Source organism: Bos indicus, chromosome X (assembly GCF_029378745.1).
Source record: "Bos indicus isolate NIAB-ARS_2022 breed Sahiwal x Tharparkar chromosome X, NIAB-ARS_B.indTharparkar_mat_pri_1.0, whole genome shotgun sequence".
Taxonomy (NCBI): Eukaryota; Metazoa; Chordata; class Mammalia; order Artiodactyla; family Bovidae; genus Bos; species Bos indicus.
The window spans coordinates 85,597,918-85,622,438 of NC_091789.1; the positions used below are offsets into that span (position 1 = coordinate 85,597,918).

The window sequence follows — 24,521 nt, forward strand, 5'->3', positions numbered from 1 at the left end:
TGTGAGGCAAGAGGTGGGAGGCTTGTTAATGTTTTGATATGCGATGTCTTAACACTGCTGTCTCTGAGTGGAGATTTTGGCAGAGGCCAACTCCTTCCTTGCAAGCATCACCCATAGATTTAGCTGGAATCTAACATATTCATATATATATATATTACACACCATCAATGAAATCATTTGTTTGGAGATGGGTAGGTCCCTTGCCCTTGCTGTGAACCTGCAGGGGAGTCATTGGGTATTTTTCTTAAGACTTGACAAGGGCAGGGCAGCAGAAACATATCTTGAATATCAGTGCGCAACATTGTTTATTTTACTTTTCTTTCCTTCTTTGCTCTCTTTTTTTTTTTCTTTCGAAGACCTGCTCTCCTCTTTTCTGTAACCCTTACCATCTGCACTCTTCCCGTAGTAACTGCAGTATGTTTTAGTATTACACTATACTCCCTCACTGTCAGTGATTCTCACCCAGCCCTCTGAACTGCGTCCCCAGAACTTCATGTACAGACTGTGCCCGGAAGCTCAGGCTCTACATCCGCTCTGCGACGGCTCTGCGATTTACGTCCTTTGATTTACGTCACTTTGGGGGAGGAGCTTTCCTAGCGTCCGGCGTCTGGCGTTCTCCTCTTCTTCGACGACTCGCTCTGTGGACTGGGTTTGCGGAGGAGCGCGGTGGCGTCGGCTCTGCCGGCTGCTGTGAGTGATTTTTTTGGTCAGGTACAGGTTAGTTGGGTGGTTTCTAATTAGCGAGGAGATGCTGCCATTAGGTTACCACTTAAAAAATATATATATATTTATTTATTTTAATCAGAGGATAATTACAGTATTGTAATGGCCTCTGCCAGACATTAACATGAATCGGCCATAGGCAAATACTTTTTAAAGTGGTTCTGAGGCAGTGATTTGAACTATGGAACTGACTCTTGGGTGAAGGAAGGTGGGCAAAAGGCAGGGTTTGGGGACATGGATGAAGTATGGACAGTGGTGTGGGGCCACCAAAAGTGGGAGATATTTATTGTAGTTTGGATGTGACGGACTTAAAATTCGGTTGAAGCTTCATGGTTAGTGACCGTTGGGGGCGCGGAGCTTCATGGTTAGTGACCATTGGGGGCGCGGAGCTTCATGGTTAGTGACCGTTGGGGGCGGGGAGCTTCATGGTTAGTGACCGTTGGGGGCGCGGAGCTTCATGGTTAGTGACCGTTGGGGGCGGGGAGCTTCATGGTTAGTGACCGTTGGGGGCGCGGAGCTTCATGGTTAGTGACCGTTGGGGGCGGGGAGCTTCATGGTTAGTGACCGTTGGGGGCACGGAGCTTCATGGTTAGTGACTGTTGGGGGTGGGGAGCTTCATGGTTAGTGACCGTTGGGGGCGCGGAGCTTCATGGTTAGTTACCGTTGGGGGAAGGGAGCTGAGGCGCGCTAGTTGGGTCTGCAGAGAGCGGGAAAAAAGACGGTCGCTAGTTGGGTCTGCAGAGAGCGGGAAAAAAGACGGTCAGTGATTGGATGTTTTGAACGTATGAGCGGCAAGGGAGATTTTGAACCAATTAGAGGAGGCAGCAAGAAGACAGACCAATCACAGGGTAACCCGGGCCCAGGGGGCGGTTTTTGTGTTGCGGGGCAGATGAAAATTTTCTCGAAGCCGAGTTCACGTCGGAGGAGCTTGATCCTGGCGTTCGGTAACTGCTTTTTCTGGGTTTAAAAATCTCAGCATTTTTTCTTTTGGAACAGAACTGACAGGAAAAATTTGAAAAGAAATTTATTGCTAAGCTAGAGAATAAAGGACAGAATATTAAAATATTTTATTTCGTAGGCCTGAGCCGGAGATTCCAAAATGGACGACATTCGTTTTCGTGTCATGGACTTTAAAGGTATCTAGCTTTACACTAGAAAATGTAAAAATAGTAAAGAAAATGTTTAACTATTTGCTGCCTTATCTTATTCAGATCATCTGAATGTATTTTATTTCCTAATTTTGTCTCTTCGGAGTATCCATAGCTCCAAGTTTTCTCATTTACGTATTGGAAAACAATGTTAATGTTTAAGACACTGGAATCCTTTTAAAAACTAGCATAAGGAAATAGAATTCACAATTTTTAGCTTGTTTTCTCGGGATTGTTGTGCATGCATAGTGACTCTGGTTTAATCTGAAATAAAAATCTGTGTTAAAAGGACATTAAAAAAATTACTGCTAGATCCTGAAGTGCCTGTCCATAATCATCAGTGAAAAATAAATTATATCTTGTGTAGCATTAGGTTTAAGTGCATTTTATTATATCTTAATTCTTTTGAAAATTGGTACTCAATGGATGATATTTGTGGGAATTCTTAGTTTAAAAAGCAGTTCAATTGACTAGAAAACCAGATTCCGCAACCATGCCAGGTATGGGAGAGTTTACTGTACTTCTTTTTTGGAGGGACATGATTAGACCTATGGTATATTTGCATTCACGTTCATATAATAATGAAATACGTCATAACCAGATTGGCTAGAAATCTGTGATTTAAAAAAGTTTAGGTCAGTATTTTGTTAATGCTTATCATTTTACAACAACAACAAAGCCCACTACCACTTAACCTTAAGTTTTAATTTAGGATATGCTATTTTAGGGCTTCGCTTGTGGCTTAGCTGGTAAAGAATCCGCCGGCAACTTGGGAAACCTTGGTTCAATCCCTGGGTTGGGAAGATCCCCTGGTGACAGGAACGGCTACCCACTCCAGTGTTCTGGCCTGGAGAATTCCATGGACTGTATAGTCCATGGGGTCACAAAGAGTTGGACACAACTGAGTGACTTTCACTTTCATTTTAAGGATTAAAAACATTGAGTAGGGATTATTACTTTTAAATATATTGTATTTGAGACCTGGTATTTACATAAATATTTGAAGCACACGGAAAAGTTTAGGAATGTAATGAAGACCTGTAAAACTACCACAAAGTTTTGTTGAATCTTCACATTTTGCCACATGCTTCTAAAAGATTGTGCTTAGTCGCTCAGTTTTGTCTGACTCTTTACGACCCCATGGACTGTAGCTTGCCAGGCTCCTCTGTCCGTGGGAATTCTCTGGGCAAGAATATTGGAGTGGGTTGCGATACCCTCCTCTAGGGGATCTTCCCGACCTAGGGATTGAACCCAGGTCTCCTGCCTTGCAGGTGGATTCTTTACCATCTGAGCCCCCAGGGATGCTCTCTAAAAGATTAAGGTGCCTTTTTTTCATCTTTGAAATATTACATAAATTGTTATCATTTTGTATGATATTTTCCTGCAAGTTGTATTTTTTTTTTGCTCTGTATTATGTTTTGGATATTTACCCATACAGATATTTTAGCTCTAGTTCATTTATTTATACTGCTTATTAGTAATATTACACTGACTATAAGTGTACCACAATTTATTTATCTAATCTCAACAGCATTACAACATTGTGTTTTGAAGAGTTTATCAGGAGCTTTCAAACATTTTTGACTACCACCAACACCAATGGAAAGGAAATATATTTTCCATCACATCTTGGTATATACACACTGTATCAAAAGTTTAATGAAATCATTTTACCCTTATTACATACAGTGCATGTGTATGTAATATTTTCTGTTCTATGCTTTTTGAATGATATTTTCTATTCTATGCTTTTTCTTTTAAAAATGTAAATGTTGGTTATGACTCATTAAATTAATTCATTTCTTGAACACTAGTGGATGAAGCTCTAGGGCAGTGCTGAACAACTGAAACATAGTGCAAACGTAAAGAATTTTGTATTTTTTGTACCACATTAAAAAAGCTTAAACAGATGAAATTAATTTTAACGATACAAATATTTAGCTCAGTATATCCAAAATGCTATCATTTCAACATGTAATCAATATAAAAATTATTAATGAAATAGTTTATATTCTTTTTCTTTTCTAGTCAAAATCATTGAAGTCTAGTATGTATTTTATACTTAAAGCATGTCTCATTTTGGACTTGCCACATTTCAAGTGTTCAATAGTCTCATATGGCTAGTGGCTACCCTATAGTGGCAGTGCTACTCTGGATTGTAATTAAGAATTTGAACTGCTGGGTGAAATGCTATAAGCATCTTTAACTTAACAAATATTGCCAAATCATTGTCAAAAGTAGTTTGAACAATTTATACTGCCTCTTCCTTTCTCTTTCCTTATTATTCTAATATTTGCTTTTGTCAGACTTAAAAAATTTTGCATGATTGAAGGGTGTTATTGTTTTTAAGTAACATTTTATTTTAGGACAGTTTTATATTTACAGAGAGTATAGAGAGTTCTTAGATACTCCTCAGCCAGTTCCATTTGCTCTAATGTATTACATGGATGTTTTAATTTGCATATCTGTTAAGTAGTGAAGTTGGGTATATTTTCATAGATTTATTTTCCATTTGAGGTTTATCTTCTGTGTACATAACCTTTTTAGTCAAGTTTTGTAAAAATGGATCACAAAAGGCCATGTGATAGCTTATTTTCTTCTCAGGGAGAATTGACATAACATCTGTCTTTTTGAATCAACAATTACAGTCAGTTTCAAGGTCAAAAAGGAACAGAAATTGGTCTAAATTATACTCATTGTGTCTAAATCATTGTAACTCCTTTTCTGCATGTCAGCTTTTCAACTATTTTAAAATACTTCTGTCCCTGGAAAGTCTCTTCTTCAGATTCAACATTTTTAGTTCTTTTAGTCATTCCTCATATTACATGGATTCTAGTCCTCTCATCATTTTGTGTGCTGTCCTCTGAACATGCTCTATTCTCTTCATGTTATTCCTTAAAGTATGGTACACAGAACAGAACACAGTTCTCTCGGTTCAGTATGATAAGCTCAAAGTAATCTTTTGCTTTAGATTTAGAAATGATCATTGCTGTCTTTAGATACTGTTATAGCTAAGATTGAATTTTTTTTTCTTTTTTTTGGAAGCTGGCAATCACACCATACTAATGACTCATTTTGAGCTTTTGGTCCCAGAAGACCCTCAGTCTTTTTTTAATACATGCTTATATTAAGCTACATCTTGACTGTCATATTGGTAGAGTTAGTTTCAGAGACTTAAATGCAGGACTTTTTGTTTCTTACGTTAATGTCATTCTGTAATTGGGGATTTAATTTTTGTTCCTGATTATATCTTGTCTCTTATTTCTTGTCTCTCTCTCAACTTCTTCATGCAAATCATTGATAAAATTGTTAAATAGGGTAGAGCCAAGGGCGGAATATTATGTTATTAAAAACTTAAGACTGACATTAATTCATTAGGCAGCAAGCTCTGAGTATGCTTTTTAAAAAAGTATTTATTTTTTTGAATTAATTTTTATTAGAGTATAGTTGATTTACAATGTTGTGCTAGTTTCTGCTTATAGCAAAGTGAATCAGTTATACATGCATATTGTATCCACTCTTTTTTAGATTCTGTTCCCATATAGGTCACTACAGAGTACTGAGTAGCATTTCCTGTGCTATATAGTAGATTCTTTAGTTATCTGTTTTATATAAAGTAGTGTGTATCTGTCAATCCCAGTCTCCCAGTTTATCCCTCCCCCCTTTCCCCCTTGGTAACTAAAATTCTGTTTTCTACATCTGTGACTCTATTGCTGTTTTGTAAATAGGTTCATTTGTACCATTTTTTTTTAGATTCGACATATGAGCAATATCATATGATATTTATCTTTTTCTGTCTGACTTCACTCAGTGTGACAGTCTCTAGGTCCATCCGTTTTGCTGCAGATGAAATTATTTTGTTCTTTTTTTTTTGGATGAGTAATATTCCTCTGTATGTGTGTATGTGTGTGTATATATATAACCACATTCCTCCTTTGATGGACATTTAGGTTGCTTCCATGACCTGGGTATTGTAAATAGTGCTGTAGTGAACATTGGGGCACATGTATCTTTTCAAATTATGGTTTTCTCCAGATATATGTCCATGAGTGGGATTGTTGGGTCATATGGTAGCTCTATATTTGCCTTTTTAAGGAATCTCTATACTGTTTTCCATAGTGACTGTACCAATTTACATTCCCACCATACCCTGTCCAACATTTAATGTTTGTAGATTTTTTGATGATGGCCATTCTGACTTGTGTGAAGTGATACCTCATTGTAGTTTTGATTTGCATTTCTCTAATAATCAGTGATGTTGAGCATCTTTTCATGTACCTCTTGGCCTCTGTATTTGGAGAAATGTCTATTTAGGTCTTCTGTCCAGTTTTTGACTAGGTTGTTTGTTTCTTTGATATCAAGCTACATGAGCTGTTTGTATATTTTAGAGAGTAATCCTTATTGGTCACTTTGTTTGCAAATATTTTCTCCCATTCAATGTGTTGTCTTTTTATTTTGTTTATGGATTCCTTTTTTTTGGCTGCTCCACAGCATGTGGGATCTTTCCTCCTCTGACTAGGGATCGAACCCACACTCCCTGCATTGAAAGCACAGAGTCTTAACCACTGGACTGCCAGGGAAGTCCTTGCTGCACAAAAGCTTTTAAGTTTAATTAGGTCCCATTTGTTTATTTTTGTTCTTATTTTCATTACTCTAGGAAATGGATCAAAAAAAATCATTCTGTGGTTTATGTTAGAGAGTGTTCTACTTTTCTTTTCTTCTAAGAGGTTTATAGTATCTGGTCTTGCATTTAGGTCTTTAATCTATTTTGAGTTTATTTTTATGTATGGTATTAGAGAGTGTTCTGATTTCATTTTTTTATGTAGCTGTCCAGTTTTCCCAGCAATACTTATTGATGAGGTTCTTTTTTTTCCATTATATCTTCTTGCCTCCCTTGTCATAGATTAGGTGATCGTAGGTGTGTGGGTTTATCTCTGGACTTTCTATCCTTTTCTGTTGATCTATATTTGTTTTTATGCTAGTACCACATTGTTTTTATTACTATAAACTTTGTAGGATAAGTCTGAAGTCAGGAAACCTGATTCCTCCTGCTCCGTTTTTCTTTCTCAGGATTGCTTTGGGTATTCTGGGTCTTTAGTGTTTCCATACAAAATGTAAATTTTTTTGGTTCTAGTTCTGTGAAAAACTGGCATTGGTAATTTGATTGGGATTATATTGAATCTGTAGATTACTTTGGGTAATATAGTCATTTTCACAATACTGATTTTTCCAATCCAAAAAACATGGTAAATCTTTCGATCTTTTTGTGTTATCTTTGATTTCATCAGTATCTTACAGTTTTCTGAGTAGAGGTCTGTTGCCTCCGTAGATAGGTTAATTCCAAAGTATTTTTTCTTTTGATGTGATAATAAATGAAAGTGTTTCCTTAATTTCTCTTTCTGATCTTTTGTTGTTAGTGTACAGGAATGTAAGAGATTTCTGTATATTCATTTTGTATCTTGCAACTTTACCAAATTCATTGATGAGCTCAAGTACTCTTGAGTATGCTTATTCAACCTGCCTGATTTTCTGTTGTTTCCGAAGCCTGGCCACTGTCTTATTCTGTACTTGGCTTTAACTCTAGATTTAGAATTTTGGTTCATCTCTTTGAAGGCCTCTTGAGGCTCTCTGTATATGAACTTCTGTTACCAATTCCTATTCACCTTTCTCCTCAGCTTTATTGAGATAAAATTGACATATAATATTGTGTAAGTTTAAGATGTACAGCCTAATGATTTTTATATATGTATGTATAGCAAAGTGATTACCACAGTAATGTTGTTTAAGGCATCTATCACCTCACATAGTTACAATTTTGGGGAGAAGGATGAGGGAAATGGGTCCAAGTCTCACATCCATACATGACCACTGGAAAAACCATAGCCTTGACTAGACGGACGTTTGTTGGCAAAGTAATGTCTCTGGTTTTTAATGTGTTAACGCTGTGTAAACAGAAGTTAATTAAGTACTTAGATAAAAATAGCCTTTGGTATGGTGGTAACTAAAACAAACCAGATCTCAGCTGAATAAAAGACTCAGTCAAGAGCAGCAGGGCTCAGCTACAGTGGGTAAGAGGATGTAATGAGAGTAAAACTTATACAGAGACTTTGTAAATCTATACAGATACTTAGGGGTAGGATTGGATGAATTGGCAAGTTGAGTTTGGTTTTTGACCTTCCATTTTATAGGCGTGTGAAGGAAATACCAAATTCACTGAAACATTTATACAATGTGCATTTGATTGAGAGGACTGAGTTGTAGCTTTTTGAGATATTCCTCCTACTGCTATAGTTTGTTCAGAGTAAGTATAATTCTACCCTTTAGTCTCTAAAGTTTAGTGCCCTGGATGAGACTAGATGTATTTCCTCACCAGAATCAAGTTGGAAATTCCTTTTTTGATTAGCATGATCTAGTCATCTCTTGCCTTTTTACGCTCCCTGCTGCCCAGCCAGTTGCCCTCTAAAATTTGACGTACCTTTATCTCCTGATGAACCCAGACTTAAGTTTGCTCCAGTCCCTGAGCCAATTCTGTCTGGAGCAAGAAAGAATAACAGTATTATGAAGTAGGGAAGAGGTTGTTTTGGAATGAAGTCATAGTGGCCATCAGATTTGATATTTAACATGCTATGGGTATACTTTGGGCACCTGTTGAGCTTTATCATTTCTAACTGTCATGGTTTTCATGGAGTTAGCCCTGCTCTGTATCCTTTCCTAGTTGCTCTCAAGGATGAAGGTTCTGCTCAGAACTACAATACATTGCTGTGAATAATTCTCTTAAACTATGGTGCATGCAGTTTCATGTGACTTAGGCATTATGATTCACTGATTGGATTCTGTTGTACCATACCCAGTTCGTCAGTTGGGTCCTCCTGGAACATTGCATAAGAAAAATGATTGTCTCTCTGACCATAAGATAGGCAGTATGATTTGCAGTGTGATTTTGTCCATCACTAACCTGTTTGTCCAATTTTTTTTCCCATGCCCCCTTGACACTGTTTTGGACATTTTGACTGTCCTCATTAAAACCAGCCTCTGTTGGGAGATTTTCTTAGCCCACAACAGAATTATAGTGTAGCACTCTGAATAGTGTTGGCTCATTTATTCTCTCTTTACTATTTTTTAGTTGTCTCAGAGTCCTGGCAAGTCAGTTCTTCCAGGCCTTTCTCAATAGGCCCAATATAGTGGAAAGTATAGGATTTCATATTAGAAAGCCTCAGTTCAAGTCCTAGTTTACTACTTCCTCTTTCTGTCAGTTTTAAGAAGTTACTATGCTTTGTTAAATCTCAGTGCCTGCATCTCATAAAATAAAAATATATTCCAGGACCCTGGTGGTTCAGTGGTTAAAAATCCACTTTGCAGTGCAGGGGATGTGGGTTTGATCCCTGGATAAGGAACTAAGATCCCACATGCCAAGGGACAACTAAGCCTGCATGCTGCAACTAGAGAATCGATATACCACAACTAGAGAGTCTGTGTGCTGCAACTAAGACCCAGCCAAATAAATAAATATTAAAAAAGAAGAAAGTTCTTTAAATAAATAATCTCCCTTACAGAGTACATTGATGATTAAATGAAAATGCATATGAAAAAGCTAAGAGACTATATAAAGCACTAGGCAAATGTTAACTTTATTGTCATTTTTCATCCTTTTCTCACTGAAGAATTTGCAGATAATTATTGTGATTTGAAGTAAAATCTTGCCCCTGGAAAGTCTTTGAACTGCTTTGGCTTTTGAATGACTGCTTGAGTTGATGGAGGTCATGGGGAGAGACTTGGCAGGACTGTTGATAGATTTTTTTTTCCATGTTGTAACAGAATCTCCTGTCCTCAAGGACAGAGAAATTTTCCCTATACTGTACCTAAAATGCTGTCTACCTAATTAGAATTAATTGGTACAGATTAACATGGCTGCCTCAATAGAGTGACTCCCCAGTTTTAACCAGGATGAATCTCATTTAAATTAACTGAAATCATATTGTAAATCATAGTTTATTTCAGTAGCCAGGAAGATAATTTAATCATTTTCTTTCAAAATGTACAATCTTGCTTGATATAACCTTAATACAGGATGTTGTCTTCACATCTCAGGAATAGCCTGTATTTATAGAAGCTTTTTTCTGAACTTCTCCCAGAAGAAAGTCTCTCCTTCATAGTGTAACTCTCAACCATTCAGCTATGTGATCTCTCTTACTTACTCAGCTTTGCTGACTGCATTTTATCCTAAAGAACTCCAGTGCTGTCATTACCTCAGCTGGTGTCAGTCAAGTTGCTCAACTGAATGACACTGAAAATATGTTTTGAAAGGATCAGGTTATTTTGACAAAGAATGAATTATATAAAACATTAAGAGAACATTCACAAGTCAGAATCACAGTCTCATATACTATGTAACTAGGAGTTATAATTGATATTCTAATAAAATATCTGGATTAAAAAAAAAAGTCAAATTTAAAAGTTTTATATTGGTTTTTTTCTTTTTTAAAACTTAGTTTTAAATTAGTTTATTTATTTTAATTGGAGGATAAGTACTTACAGGTATACATGTGTCCTCCTCCTGAAACTCCTTCCCTCTTCCCTCCCCACTGTATCTCTCTTGGTTGTCCCAGAGCACTGGCTTTGGGTACCCTGCTTCATGCATTGAACTTTCACTGGTCATCTGTTTTAAATATGGTAATGTACATATTACAGTGCTATTCTCTCAAATCATCCCACCCTCGCATTCTCCCACTGAGTCCAAAGTCTGTCCTTTATGTCTGTGTCTCCTTTGCTGCCCTGCATGTTGGATCGTTGGTGCCATCTTTCTAAATTCCATATATATGTGTTAATATACTGTATTTATCTTTCTCTTTCTGACTTACTTCACTCTATATGATAGGCTCCAGGTTCATCCACCTCATTAGAACTGACTCAAATGTGTTTCTTTTTTATAGCTGAGTAATATTCCATTGAGTATATGTACCACAACTTCTTTTTTTATTATTTTATTTTATTTAACTTTACAATATGGTATTGGTTTTGCCATATATCGAAATGAATCTGCCACAGGTATACATGTGTTCCCCATCCTGAACCCTCCTTCCTCCTCCCTCCCTATACCATCCCTCTGGGTCGTCCCAGTGCACCAGCTCCAAGCATCCAGTATCGTGCATCGAACCTGGACTGGCGACTTGTTTCATATATGATATTATACATATTTCAGTGCCATTCTGCCAAATCATCCCACCCTCTCCCTCTCCCACAGAGTCCAAAAGACTGTTCTATACAACTTCTTTATCCATTCATCTGCCGATGGAATCAAGGTTGCTTCCATGTCCTAGCTATTGTAAATAGTGCTGCAATGAATATTGGGGTACATGTGTCTCTTTGAATTCTGGTTTCCTCCATATGCCCAGCAGTGGGATTACTGGGTCATATGGCAAGTTCTAGTACCAGTGTTTTAAGGAATCTCCATACTGTTCTCCATAGTGGCTGTACCAGTTTGCATTCCCACCAACAGTGTAAGAGGGTTCCCTTTTCTCCACACCCTCTCCAGCATTTATTGGTTGTGGACTTTTTGATGATGATCATTCTGACTGGTGTGAGATGATAATTATTCTGGCTTTGGTTTGCATTTCTCTGAATTGAGTATTGTTGAACATCTTTTCATGTGTTTAATAGCCATCTGTATGTCTTCTTTGGAGAAATGTCTGTTTAGGTCTTTTGCCCACTTTTTGATTGGGGTGTTCTTTTTTCTGATACTGAGCTGCATGAGCTGCTTATATATTCTGGAGAAAATTCTTTGTCATTTGTTTCCTTTGCTATTTTCTCCCATTCTGAGGGCTGTCTTTTCACACTGCTTATAGTTTCCTTCAAGCTTTTAAGTTTAATTAGATCCCATTTGTTTATTTTTGTTTTTATTTCCATTGCTCTGGCAGGTGAGTCATAGAGGATCTTGCTGTGATTTATGTTGGAGAATGTTCTGCCTATGTTTTCCTCTAAGAGGTTTATAGTTTCTGGTCTTACATTTAGGTCTTTAATCCATTTTGAGTTTATTTTTGTGTATGATGTTAGAAAGTGTTCTTTCATTCTTTTACACGTAGTTGCCCAGTTTTCCCAGCACCACTTGTTGAAGAGACTGTCTTTTCTCCATTGTATATTTTTGCCTCCTTTGTCAATGATAAGGTGTGCATAGGTGTGTGGATTTATCTCTGGACTTTCTGTTTTGGTCCATTGATTTATATTTCTGTCTTTGTGCCAATATCATACTTTCTTGATGACTCTGGCTTTGTAGTATAGTCTGAAGTCAGGCAGGTTGATTCCTCCAGTTCCATTCTTTCTTCTCAAGATTGCTTTGGCTATTTGGGGACTTTTGTGTTTCCATACAAATTGTGAAATTATTTGTTCTAGTTCTGTGAAAAATACTGTTGGTAGTTTGATAGGGATTGCATTGAATCTGTGGATTGCTTTGGGTAGTATACTTATTTTCACTATATTGATTTCTTTGAATCCAAGAACATGACATATTTCTCCATCTGTTGTGTCATCTTTCATTTCTTTCATCAGTGTTTTATAGTTTTCTGTATACAGGTCTTTTGTTTCTTTAGGGAAGTTTATTCCTAAATATTTTATTCTTTTCATTGCAGTGGTGGATGGTATTATTTCCTTAATTTTTCTTTCTAATTTTTTTCATTGTTAGCATACAGGAATACTAGGGATTTTTGTGTATTAATATTATATCCTGTGATTTTACCATATTCACTGATTAGCTCCAGTGGCTTGGACCTGGGAAGTGCATGCCACCTTGGGCTGTGGCGACTCCCATGTGGTCCATCCATTGTGAGCACATCCAACCCACACATCTCAGTGGTGTTTGTTATCCCTCCCTTGCCACTGCACAACTGAGCAAGTGAGCCTGAGTAAGTGGCCACTTTTGTCCCCTCATGTCAGCGCAGGAATGAGACACTGAAGAGACTTGCAAGCAGAGGAGGCCAACCTAAGCAAAGAAAAGAAAGGGGAACTGCCCCAGAAGTGGCAGGTGCAACAGATTAAAATCCTGCAGTTAAGCTGAGACTGCATTTGAGGGGCAACTGTTGACTTTGAGAACAAGTACAAGCTGGAACAAGGGATTATCTGACACTGAAATGACCCCACACTGCTTACAACAGCTCCAGAGAAATTCCTAGATATATTTTTCTATATAATTATTATTTTTTAAAAGTTTATTATTTCTTTTTATTTTTTATTCTTATTTTTTCCTGTTTTTTAAACTTTCTTCCCCATCCTCATTTTCCTCATACTATCCTAATATGGTTCTTTATGTTCAATTTACTTTTTTTTTATATTGTACTTTTAAGAGTCCAATTTTTCTATGTTTTTAATTTTTGCTTTTTGATCTTTTGTTATTAATTTTGTACCTTTAAGAGTTTAATTTCTAATACCCATTTTCACTTAGGAATTTGATTACTGGCTTGATTGCCTTCTTCTCTTTTGACTACTCCCCCTTTTCTCCTCCTGATCACCTCTATCTCCTTCCTCCCTCTTCTCTATATAACTCTGTGAATCTCTTTGGGTGTTCCTGGCTGTGGGGAGTTGTTTCACCATTGACCTAAGGGTTTTGTCTTCTGAGTTGTGTGGACAGAGAAGTCTTGATGCTACTGTCAGAGGTTGGGATTGAAACCCAGAAGCAGGAGGCTCAACTCCAGAACTTTGGACTATCATAGAATTCCTGACCCCAAGGAATATTTTTCCTATGACATACCTACACTGAGACCACACTCCACCCAAGAGGCAGCAAGCTTCAGTGCCAGACACCCCACACTAATGGTTTTTTTCTTTTCAAAAACATTTTAAGAAATCTTTCTAAATGATACTTGGATTTTTTTAAAACACTTAAAAATTTTTCCTAATTTTTTAAAAATTGTGGTATAATTGACATACAACATCATGTTGGTTTCAAGTGTGCAACATAATGATTCAATATTTATGTATATTACAAAATGATCAGCATAATAAATCTAATTTAACATCCATCACTATACATAGTTAGAAATTTTTCTTGTGTTGATAAATTTTAAGATTTAGTCTTAGCAGTTTTTTACTCTTAGCAATTTAAAAATATATAATAGTTGTCATGCTATACATCACATTCCTATGACCTATGTATTTTATAACTGAAAGTGTATCTTTTGATTTCCTTTACCCATTTGGCCCACTCTGCCTCCTGCTTCTGACAACCACCAATCTATTTCCTGTATCTATGGGCTTTCTCTTTTTAATGTCTCTATGTGTCAGTGAGATCATATAGTATTTGTCTTTCTCCGACTTGTTTCACTTAGCATAACACCTTTAAAGTCCATCCATGTTGCAGATGGCAAGATTTCATTCTTTTATGGCTGAATAATATTCTTTTGTATATATTTACCACATTTTCTTTATTCATTCATCCATTGATGGGCACTTAGGTTCTTTCCACGTTTTCAGTTCAGTCACAGTTGTGTCCGACTCTTTGCGACCCCATGAACTGCAGCACGCCAGGCCTCCCTGTCCATCACCAACTCCCGGAGTCCACCCAAACCCATGTCCATTGTGGCGGTGATGCCATCCAATCATCTCATCCTCTGTCGTCCGCTTCTCCTCCTGCCCTCAATCTTTCCCAGCATCAGGGTCTTTTCAAATGAGTCAGCTCTCTGCATCAGGTGGCCAAAGTATTGGAGTTTCAGCTTCAACATTAGTCCCTCCAGTGAACACCCAGGACTGATCTTCTTTAGGATGGACTGGTTGGATCTCCTTGCAGTCCAAGGGACTCTCAAGAGTCTTCTCCAACAGCACAGTTCAAAAGCATCAATTCTTCAGCGCTCAGCTTTCTTCACAGTCCAAGTCTCACATCCATACATGACTACTGGAAAAAACATAGCTTTGACTAGATGGACCTTTGTTGACAAAGTAATGTCTCTGTTCTTTAATATGCTGTCTAGGTTGGTCATAACTTTCCTTCCAAGGAGTAAGCATCTTTTAATTTCATGGCTGCAATCACCATCTGCAGTGATTTTGGAGCCCAGAAAAATAAAGTCAGCCACTGTTTCCACTGTTTCCCCATCTATTTGCCATGAAGTGATTGGGACCGGATGCCGTGATCTTAGTTTTCTGAATGTTGAGCTTTAAGCCAACTTTTTCACTCTCCTCTTTCACTGTCATCAAGAGGCTCTTTAGTTCTTCTTCACTTTCTGCCATAAGGGTGGTGTCATCTGCATCTCTGAGGTTATTGATATTTCTCCCAGCAATCTTGATTCCAGCTTATGCTTCCTCCAGCCCAGCGTTTCTCATGATGTACTCTGCATATAAGTGAAATAAGCAGGGTGACAATATATAGCCTTGACGTACTCCTTTTCCTATTTGGAACCAGTCTGTTGTTCCATGTCCAGTTCTAACTGTTGCTTCTTGACCTGCATACGGTTTCTCAAAGAGGCAGGTCAAGTGGTCTGGTATTCCCATCTCTTTCAGGATTTTCCACAGTTTATTGTGATCCACACAGTCAAAGGCTTTAGCAGAAATAGGTGTTTTTCTGGAACTCTCTTGCTTTTTCGATGATCCAGCGGATGTTGGCAGTTTGATCTCTGGTTCCTCTGCCTTTTCTAAAACCAGCTTGAACATTTGGAATTTCATGGTTCACATATTGCTGAAGCCTGGCTTGGAGAATTTTGAGCATTACTAGCATGTGAGATGAGTGCAATTGTGTGGTAGTTTGAGCATTCTTTGGCATTACCTATCTTTGGGATTGAAATGAAAACGGACCTTTTCCAGTCCTGTGGCCACTGCTGAGTTTTCCAAATTTGCTGACATATTGAGTGCAGCACTTTCACAGCATCATCTTTTAGGATTTGAAATAGCTAAACTGGAATTCCATCACCTCCACTAACTTTGTTCATAGTGATGCGTCCTAAGGCCCACCTGACTTCACATTCCAGGGTGTCTGGCTCTAGGTGAGTGTGAGTGATCAACCCCTCGTGATTATCTGGGTTCTGAAGATCTTTTTTGTACAGTTCTTTGGTGTATTCTTGCCACTTCTTAATATCTTCGGCTTCTGTTAGGTCCATACCATTTCTGTCCTTTATTGAGACCATCTTTGCATGAAATGTTCCCTTGGTATCTCTAATTTTCTTTAAGAAATCTCTAGTCTTCCCCATTCTCTTGTTTTCCTCTATTTTTTTACATTGATCACTGAGGAAGGCTTTCTTACCTCTCCTTGCTATTCTTTGGAACTCTGCATTCAGATGCTTATATCTTTGCTTTTCTCCTTTGCTTTTCGCTTCTCTCCTTTTCACAGCTATTTGTAAGACCTCCTCAGACAGCCATTTTGCTTTTTTGCATTTCTTTTTCTTGGGGGATGGTCTTGCTCCCTGTACAATGCCACGAACCTCCATCCATAGTTCATCAGGCACTCTGTGTATCAGATCTAGTCCCTTAAATCTATTTCTCACTTCCATTGTATAATCATAAGGGATTTGATTTAGGTCATACCTGAATAGACTCTTATGCTGGGAGGGATTGGGGGCAGGAGGAGAAGGGGACGACAGAGGATGAGATGGCTGGATGGCATCACCAATTCGATGGACATGAGTTTGGGTGAACTCTGGAAGTTGGTGATGGACAGGGAGGCCTGGCGTACTGCAATTCATGGGGTCGCAAAGAGTTGGACACGACTGAGCGACTGAACTGAACTGAACTGAATGGTCAGTGGTTTCCTCCACTTTCTTCAGTTTAAGTCTGAATTTGGCAATAAGCAGTTCATGATCTGAGCCACAGTCCACTACTGGTCTTGTTTTTGCTGACTGTATAGAGCTTCTCCATCTTTGGCTGCAAAGGATATAATCAGTCTAATTTTGGTGTTGACCATTTGGTGATGTCCATGTGTAGTCTTCTCTTCCACATCTTAGCTATTGTAAATAGTCCTGCAGTGAACATGAGTTTGCACATATCTTTTCAATTAGTTTTTAAATTTTCTTCAGATAAATACCTAGAAGTAGAATCATATGGTAGTTTTGTTTTTAATTTTTTGAGGAACTTTACTGTTTTCCATAGTGGCTGCACCAATTTACATTTCCGCTGACAGTGCTGAGGCATCCCTTTTCTCCAGATTACTGCCAACACTTCTTATTGCTTGTCTTTTTTTATGATGGCCATTCTAACAGGTGTGAAGTGATATCTCATTGTGGTTTTGATTTGCATTTCTTTGATGATAAATGATGTTGAGCTTCTTTTCTTCGTGTACCTAGTGGTCTTCAGTATGTTTCTTAAGTTTGAGTTTTTACCATTAAGTTGTCTGATTTCTTTATATGTTTTGGATATTAAGCCCTTATCAGATATATGATTTGCAAATATTTTCTTCCATTCTAAACTTTTCTAAATCTGTTATCAGTATTTTGAGCAAGGAATAATGGTTACCTAATCTTAGAAGAATAAAAAAATTTAATATTAGCCTATTAACTGCTTTATGGGAGTAAGGAAGCTAGAGGTTTTTATTTTCATATGTATCATTACTTGAGGCCTCTGAAATATATATGGTATGTTTTCCCTAAAATCTGATCATGAAGGGTTCTAAAGATTCTATGAGCTTTAAAAAATATTTGAGTATATTTGAAAATAATTTGCTTTGTGAAGTGGCTATGTGAATCTATTTTCTGATATTTAACAAAGAATTTAATTTAGAAGATGTATTGTTTATTTTAACAGGTTAAAAATCTGTTTATTGTAGCAGATTAAAAATATTCCAGAAGGTGTTCTTATTAGTATCGTTAAAGCTAGTTAATGCTCAGAAGCAGTGCAAGAAATTAGAGACGTAGGTTATGGAGACCTCTGTTACATGAGTTTGTAAAAACTTCAATTTTGGTAATGTGAAAAGCATCAATTATGGTTATACATCATGTTTTAATTTTAAGGAATTCTATGGCTTAATCAGGTTCAGCCATATGGATTCTGAAGCTCGTCTTTTAGAAAATGGTGAAATTATTTGTATAGTATTCAGTAACTGGTTAATGTTGTTGCTAACTGAGCATGTCATTTTTTTTCTCAGAAAGTAGGGTCAAGACTTCAGAGTATGTCTGCCTAATGTTTGAATGTATTAATAAGTATCTCAGTTTTACAGGGCATATATCTTAAGTCTCCCTTCAGAATTTCTACATTTTGTAGTTTTGAAGACATTGTTAATTTCTATTTTATAGTTTTAAAATGACCTATTAATAACAATACTATTTGTGAAGTCAATGCATTTTACTTTGAGAATGAGTAATGATAATTAAGTTATAAACAAGTGAGTCCTAGGAAATAGAAAATGTATTTGAAAATTGTACTCTTCCTTTAGCTAAAATAAACTTTATCTCCAGTTCAGTTTTACCCTAAGGATCATTGAAGTTTCTTCATGCTGTAGGAACAGATTTCAGAATGATTTGCTAGTTTCAGCCAGTGTTGATAGTTCATGTCACTTTTATCATTTGTTATTTCAGAAACTATTGAAAACCTAATTGCGACAGACATTTCACCTACCACACCTGCGGCAATTGATAGACTCTTCATGGATATAGGAAATATCAACAAAGAGTCTATGGCTGAAATACAGGATTCTCAGGTTGGTATAAAAATAATTTCATTTCGATATTTGGCAAAACTAATACAATATTGTAAAGTTTAAAAATAAGATAAAATTAAAAAAATAATTTTATGATAAGTTTTTATGATTCACTGTTTTAATTAATGTATAAATAAAAAAACAATCTTCATGATTAACATGAAATCTAAATACATAGAAATCAAGCCTAATGGCACATTTAGGGAAAATAGTGTTTTAGAAACCAATGGAAAAATATGTCTCAAATTACTATGTACTATTTAACCTCTCTAGGCTTCACTCTTCTCATATGTTAAAAGGAGAATAATAAAACCCACCTCCCAATGTTGTTATGAATAGTGAACAAAATAACATATTTTAGGTCCTGGGTTGTTGTTGTTCAGTTGCTAAGTCGTGTCTGACTTTATGACTCACGGACTGTACCACACCAGGCTCCCCTGTCCTTCACTATCTCCTGGAGTTTGCTCAGATTCATGTCCTCTGAGTTAGTGATGCTGTCTAACCGTCTCATTCTCTCCTGCCCCCTTCTCCTTTAGCTTTTAGTCTTTCAGGGCCTTTTCTAATGAGTTGGCTCTTTGAATCAGGTGGCCAAAGTACTAGAGCTTCGGCTTCAGCATCATTCCATTCAGGGTTGGTTTCCTTTAGGATTGACTGGTTTGATCTCCTTGCAGGCAAAGGGACTCTCAAGAGTCTTCTCCAGCACCACAGTTTGAAAGCATCAGTTCTTCAGTGCTCAGCGTTCTTTATGGTCCAGCTATCATATCTGTATATGATTACTGGAAAAACCATAGCTTTGACTATACAGACCTTTGTTGGCAAAGTGATGTCTCTGCTTTTAATATGCTGTCGAGATTTGTTATATAGCTTTTATTCCAAGGAGCAAGCATCTTCTAATTTCATGGCTGTGCTCACCATCCGCAGTGATTTTGGAGCCCCTTCTATGTGCCATGAAGTGATGGGATCAGATGCCATGATCTTAGTTTTTTTAATTAAGCCAGCTTTTTCACTTTCCTCTTTCACCCTCATCAAGAGGCTCTTAAGTTCTTCCCTTTCTGCCATTGGGGTGGTGTCATCTGCTTATCTGAGATTTTTGGTATTTCTCCTGGCAATCTTAATTCCATCTTGTGATGAATTCAGCCCTGCATTTTGCATAATGTACTCTGCATGTAATTAACAGGGTGACAATATACAGCCTTGTCATACTCCTTTCTCAGTTTTGAACCAATCAGTTGTTCCATGTCCAGTTGTAATTGTTACTTCTTACCTGCATACAAGTTTCTCATGAGACAGATAAGATGATCTGGTATTCCTGTCTCTTTAATAATTTTCCATAGTTGTGATTAACACAGTCAAAGGCTTTAGCGTAGTCAATGAAGCAGAAGATGTTTTTCTGGAATTCCCTTGCTTTCTGTATGATCCAACGGTTGTTGGCAATTTGATCTCTGGTTCCTCTGCTTTTTCTAAACCCATCTTATACATAGTAGTTAGTCACTTAATAGCAATTCTCTTTTCCTTCCTTTTGCAGTAGAATAAGAAACTACCTAGTAGTGGGGAACTCAGTTGAATATAAGCCTTCGGAGGTAGTGCTTTTTTTGAGGGGAGGGTATTTTTTTTCTAGTGTTTAATTGGAAGTCTGTCACTTAATTTTGAAATTGCCTTGAGGTTCTGAAACGTTTTGATAATGTTTACCTTGGGCAGATCCTTCCATTTAGGTGACTGTACAAATGGAAAGGTGAGAAGAAAGTTTATTGTAAATATCTTTCATATGAAGGGCACAGCAACCCACTCCAGTATTCTTGCCTGGAGAATCCCATGGGCAGAGGAACCTGGTGGGCTACAGTCCATGGGGTCACAAAGAGTCGGACACGACTGAGTGACTAATACCCACACACACACACATATGTAGCTTTATATATGATTCATATGCCATATAATTTACCCAGGTGTACAAGTCAATGATTTTTAGTATTTCACAGAGTTGTATACTCATCACCAAAGTGAACTTCAGAACATTTTCATCACCCCGGAAAGAAACATGCTCTATTTCCTTCTTTCTTCTCCAGCTCTAGACAGCTTCTAATCTACTTTCTGTCCCTATGGATTTGCCTATTCTGGACATATTATATAAATGGAATTATACAGTATGTGGTCTTTTGGGACTGACTGCTTTCACTTGAAAGTGAAAGTCCAAGTCGCTCAGTTGTGTCCAACTCTTTGCGACCCCCAGGCCAGAATACTGGAGTGGGTAACCTCTACTTTCTCCAGGGGATCTTCCCTTAGCATAATGTTTTCAAAGTTCTTTCATGTTGTAGCATGTATCTGTAACTCATTACCTTTTATGGCTGAATAACATTTCATTCTTTGGGTACGTCACATTTTGTATATCCATTCATCTGTTGATGAACATTTGGGCTGTTTATACCTTTTGGCTGCTATAAATAATGTTGCTATGGCACTATTAACAATATCTAGGACATGGAAGCAACCTAGATGTCCACTGACAGATGAATGGATAAGGAAGTTGTGGTACATATTCACAAAGGAATATTGTTGTTGTTCAGTCACTAGGTCATTTCTAACTCTTTGCAACTCCATGGACTGTAGCACACCACCACTCTCTGTTCCTCACTATCTCCCAGAGTTTGCCCAAGTTCATGTCCATTGAATTGGTGATGCTATCCAACTGTCTCATCCTCTGCCACCCTCTTTTGCTTTCAGTCTTTCCCAGCATCAGGGTCCATCAGTAATGGAATATTATTCAGCTATAAAAAGGAATGCATTTGAGTCAGTGCTAATGAGGTAGATCAACCTAGAGCATATTATACAGAGTGAAGTAAGTCAGAAAGAGAAAGACAAATATCATATATTAATGCGTATATATGGAGTCTAGAAAGATAGTATTGATGATCCTATTTGCAGGGCAGCAAAGGAGATACACTTTGCTGTCTGTGTCTACAGAATAGACTTCTGGACACAGTGAGGGAAGGACAGGGTGGAATGATTTGAGAGAATAGCCTTGAAGCATATACGCTGCTGCTGCTCCTGCTGCTAAGTTGCTTCAGTCGTGTCCGACTCTGTGCGACCCCAGAGATGGCAGCCCACCAGGCTGTCCCGTCCCTGGGATTCTCCAGGCAAGAACACTGGAGTGGGTTGCCATTTCCTTCTCCAATGCATGAAAGTGAAAAGTGAAAGTGAAGTCGCTCAGTCGTGTCCAACTCCCAGCGACCCCATGGACTGCAGCCCACCAGGCTCCTCCATCCATGGGATTTTCCAGGCAAGAGTACTGGAGTGGGTTGCCATTGCCTTCTCCAACGTATATGCTAGTATATGTAAAATAGATAGCCAGTGGGAGTTGGATGTATTACACAGAGAACCCAAAGCTGGTGCTCTGTGATACCTTAGAGGGGTGGGATGGGGAGGGAGGTGGGAGGAGGGTTCTAGAGGGAGGGGACATATATATACCTATGGCCAGTTCATGTTGATGTATGGCAAAAACCATCACAATATTGTTAAGTAATATCCTCTAATTAAAAAAGTATTAATCCAAGTGAAAAAAAGCTCTTGATATTTTAATAAGGATTATATTAAATCTATATATAAATCTGAGGAGAATGAATGTGTTAAAAATAATGCTGCTATGAGCATTCATGTACAGGTTTTACATATTTTAAAACATTTATCTTTTAATTGAAGGATAATTGCTTTACAGAAATTTTGTTGGTTTCTGTCATTTCTTCCAGGTATATACCTAAGAGTGAATTTGCTGGTCATATAGTAACTCTTTTGTTTTTGAGGAACTGCTGGATTGTTTTCCAAAGTGACTGTACCATTTTACATTCCCAACAGCAGTGTATGAGTGACCCAATTTTTCCACATCAGGAGCAAAATTTATTGTTATCTGTCTTTTTGATTATAGCCATCCTAGTGAATGTAAAGTAGTATCTCACTGTGCTTGTTTTATTTTTAATTGTGGTAAAGTATACATAACATAAAATTTACCATCTTAACTATTTTAAAATGTAAAATTCAGTAGTATCAAGTACATTCACATCATTGTGCAACCAACTCCTGAACTCTTTTCATCTTGAAAAACTGAAATTCTATACCTGTTAAACAACTACTTCATTTTCCTTTTCCCCAGACTCTGTCAACCACCATTCTGCTTTCTATCTCCATAAGTTTGACTACTCTTGGTACCTCATATAAGTGGAATCATAACAGTATTTATTGTTTTGTGACTCTAGGGCGTGTGGACTTTAGTAGTTGTGGCATGCAGGCTTAGTTGTCCTGAGAAATGTAGAATCTTCCTGGACCAAGAATTGAACCTGTGTCCCCTGTGTTGGCAGGTGGAGTCTTAACCACTGGGCCACCAGGGAGGTCCATGATCACTGTCTTAAATGACTGAATAACATTCCATCTAGTAGATTTATTGTAATTTATCTATATATTTCTTTATTACTGAGTGCTTATATTGTTCTTAATTTTTCACTATTGTAAATAATGATATGAGGAACACTATTAAGTGCAGAGATTATCCCCTCCATATTTTAGATTATTTCAGTAAAACAATTAACTGTGTCAAAAGATAAGAACATTTTTGGCTCTTTTTACATATTGTTAAATTGCTTTCTAAAATATCAAAAAAGGCAACTTCTTTAAGTTGCTTTATTCTGGATGTTAATATTTCCCTCTAAATACCATTTGTTTTTCTGGGAAATTTTGAGTCAAATATTAACTCCATGTGCTTTTGATGAAACATATCAAATAATACTTCATGCGAAAGTCATCATTAGGTCAGTTGTGGGATGGGGATACTATGTGAGAGAGATGGAGGTAAGCATGACAATTAGCTGCAGAATAGTTAGTGAAATGATGGCCATGCCAAATAAATAATCTGTTTAAAGCAGAGCTCATCAGGGAAATTTGAAACCATAGGGGGAAAAAGTGGCACTGGAGAAAATAAACGAATAAACTAAAATACAATTGTGTACCATTATTGTACACAAACTGAGTTTAAATTTTTTTTCCAGTTATTATTCCTTTTAGTCATTTGCTATCAATATGTTTATGATAAGAATGGTAGGTATATAACTTGTATTGTCGTCACTATAGCACACTGGGAGATTTAGGCCAGAGCTATGGTATATTGGTCTCAGGCAGTAGTACCACCCAGGATCAACTATTGCCTCTAGAGATCTCTTGCCAGAAGCCAACTTATTGCAAATTTTATTCTTTGGATGTTATGAGATTGATTCATTTTTTCATCTGGTTGACCTGATAGAAAGATAAACCCCAAAAGAAGCTGCCAAAATCTTTGCTCCCCTTGTTCCTAGAACAGGACATAGTAAAATGAATCTTATTATTTGAATATGTATTCTTTACTTAGCACTTTGGTAGGTAATGTGAGTGCTACATAAATTGAGTAAGGTACGATCTTTGATATCAAGAAGCCTAGTTGGGAAATAAGAGTAACAACAAAAACAAAAGATAAATAATACAAAGTAGCATAATTAATTGTTCAATTATGTGAAACTTAGTGAATACAGGAATTCAAAGAAGAGAAAGATAATGAAGAATGTAGTAGTTGTTGAAAATTGCATGTATGTTCTTGGTGAGGTTGAATTTGAATTTGAATTACATAAAGATAAGGGGAGGAGGTATATCTGGTGAAGCCAACTATGAATTTCTTGTTGTTTAGTCACTAAGTTGTGTCCTCTTTGCAGCCCCATGGACTGCAGCATGCCAGGCTCCCCTGTCCTTCACTATCTCCTGAAGGTTGCTCAAACTCATGTCCAATGAGTCAGTGGTGCCATCTAACCATCTTGTCCTTTGTTGCCCCCTTCTCCTCCTGCCCTCAATCTTTCCCAGCATCAGGGTCTTTTCCAATGAGTTGGCTCTTCACACCAGGTGGCCCAAGTATTGGAGCTTCCGTGTCAGCAACAGTCCTTCCAGTGAATATTCAGGGTTGATTTCCTTTAGGACTGACTGGTTTGTATGAATAAAGGTACACAGATAGGAATGAACAAGTTGTGTTGATAGGACAGTGATAT

At 37.4% G+C, this 24,521-nt stretch overlaps 1 protein-coding gene across 2 annotated transcripts in view; it reads left to right on the top strand.

The window, feature by feature from the left end:
• Nucleotides 1-567: 567 nt before the first annotated feature.
• TEX11 (testis expressed 11) overlaps nucleotides 568-24,521 on the top strand; it is a 203,967-nt gene continuing 180,013 nt past the window's right edge. Inside the window, exons 1-3 of one of the 2 annotated variants that reach the window (XM_019956488.2) lie at nucleotides 568-690; nucleotides 1,802-1,859; nucleotides 18,350-18,471. In XM_019956488.2, coding sequence (XP_019812047.2) covers nucleotides 1,823-1,859; nucleotides 18,350-18,471 — 159 coding nt within the window. In that variant the 5' untranslated portion in view covers nucleotides 568-690; nucleotides 1,802-1,822. Of the gene's footprint in view, nucleotides 691-1,610; nucleotides 1,668-1,801; nucleotides 1,860-18,349; nucleotides 18,472-24,521 lie in introns of those variants that run through there. The other variant, XM_070785334.1, reaches the window with a different exon arrangement.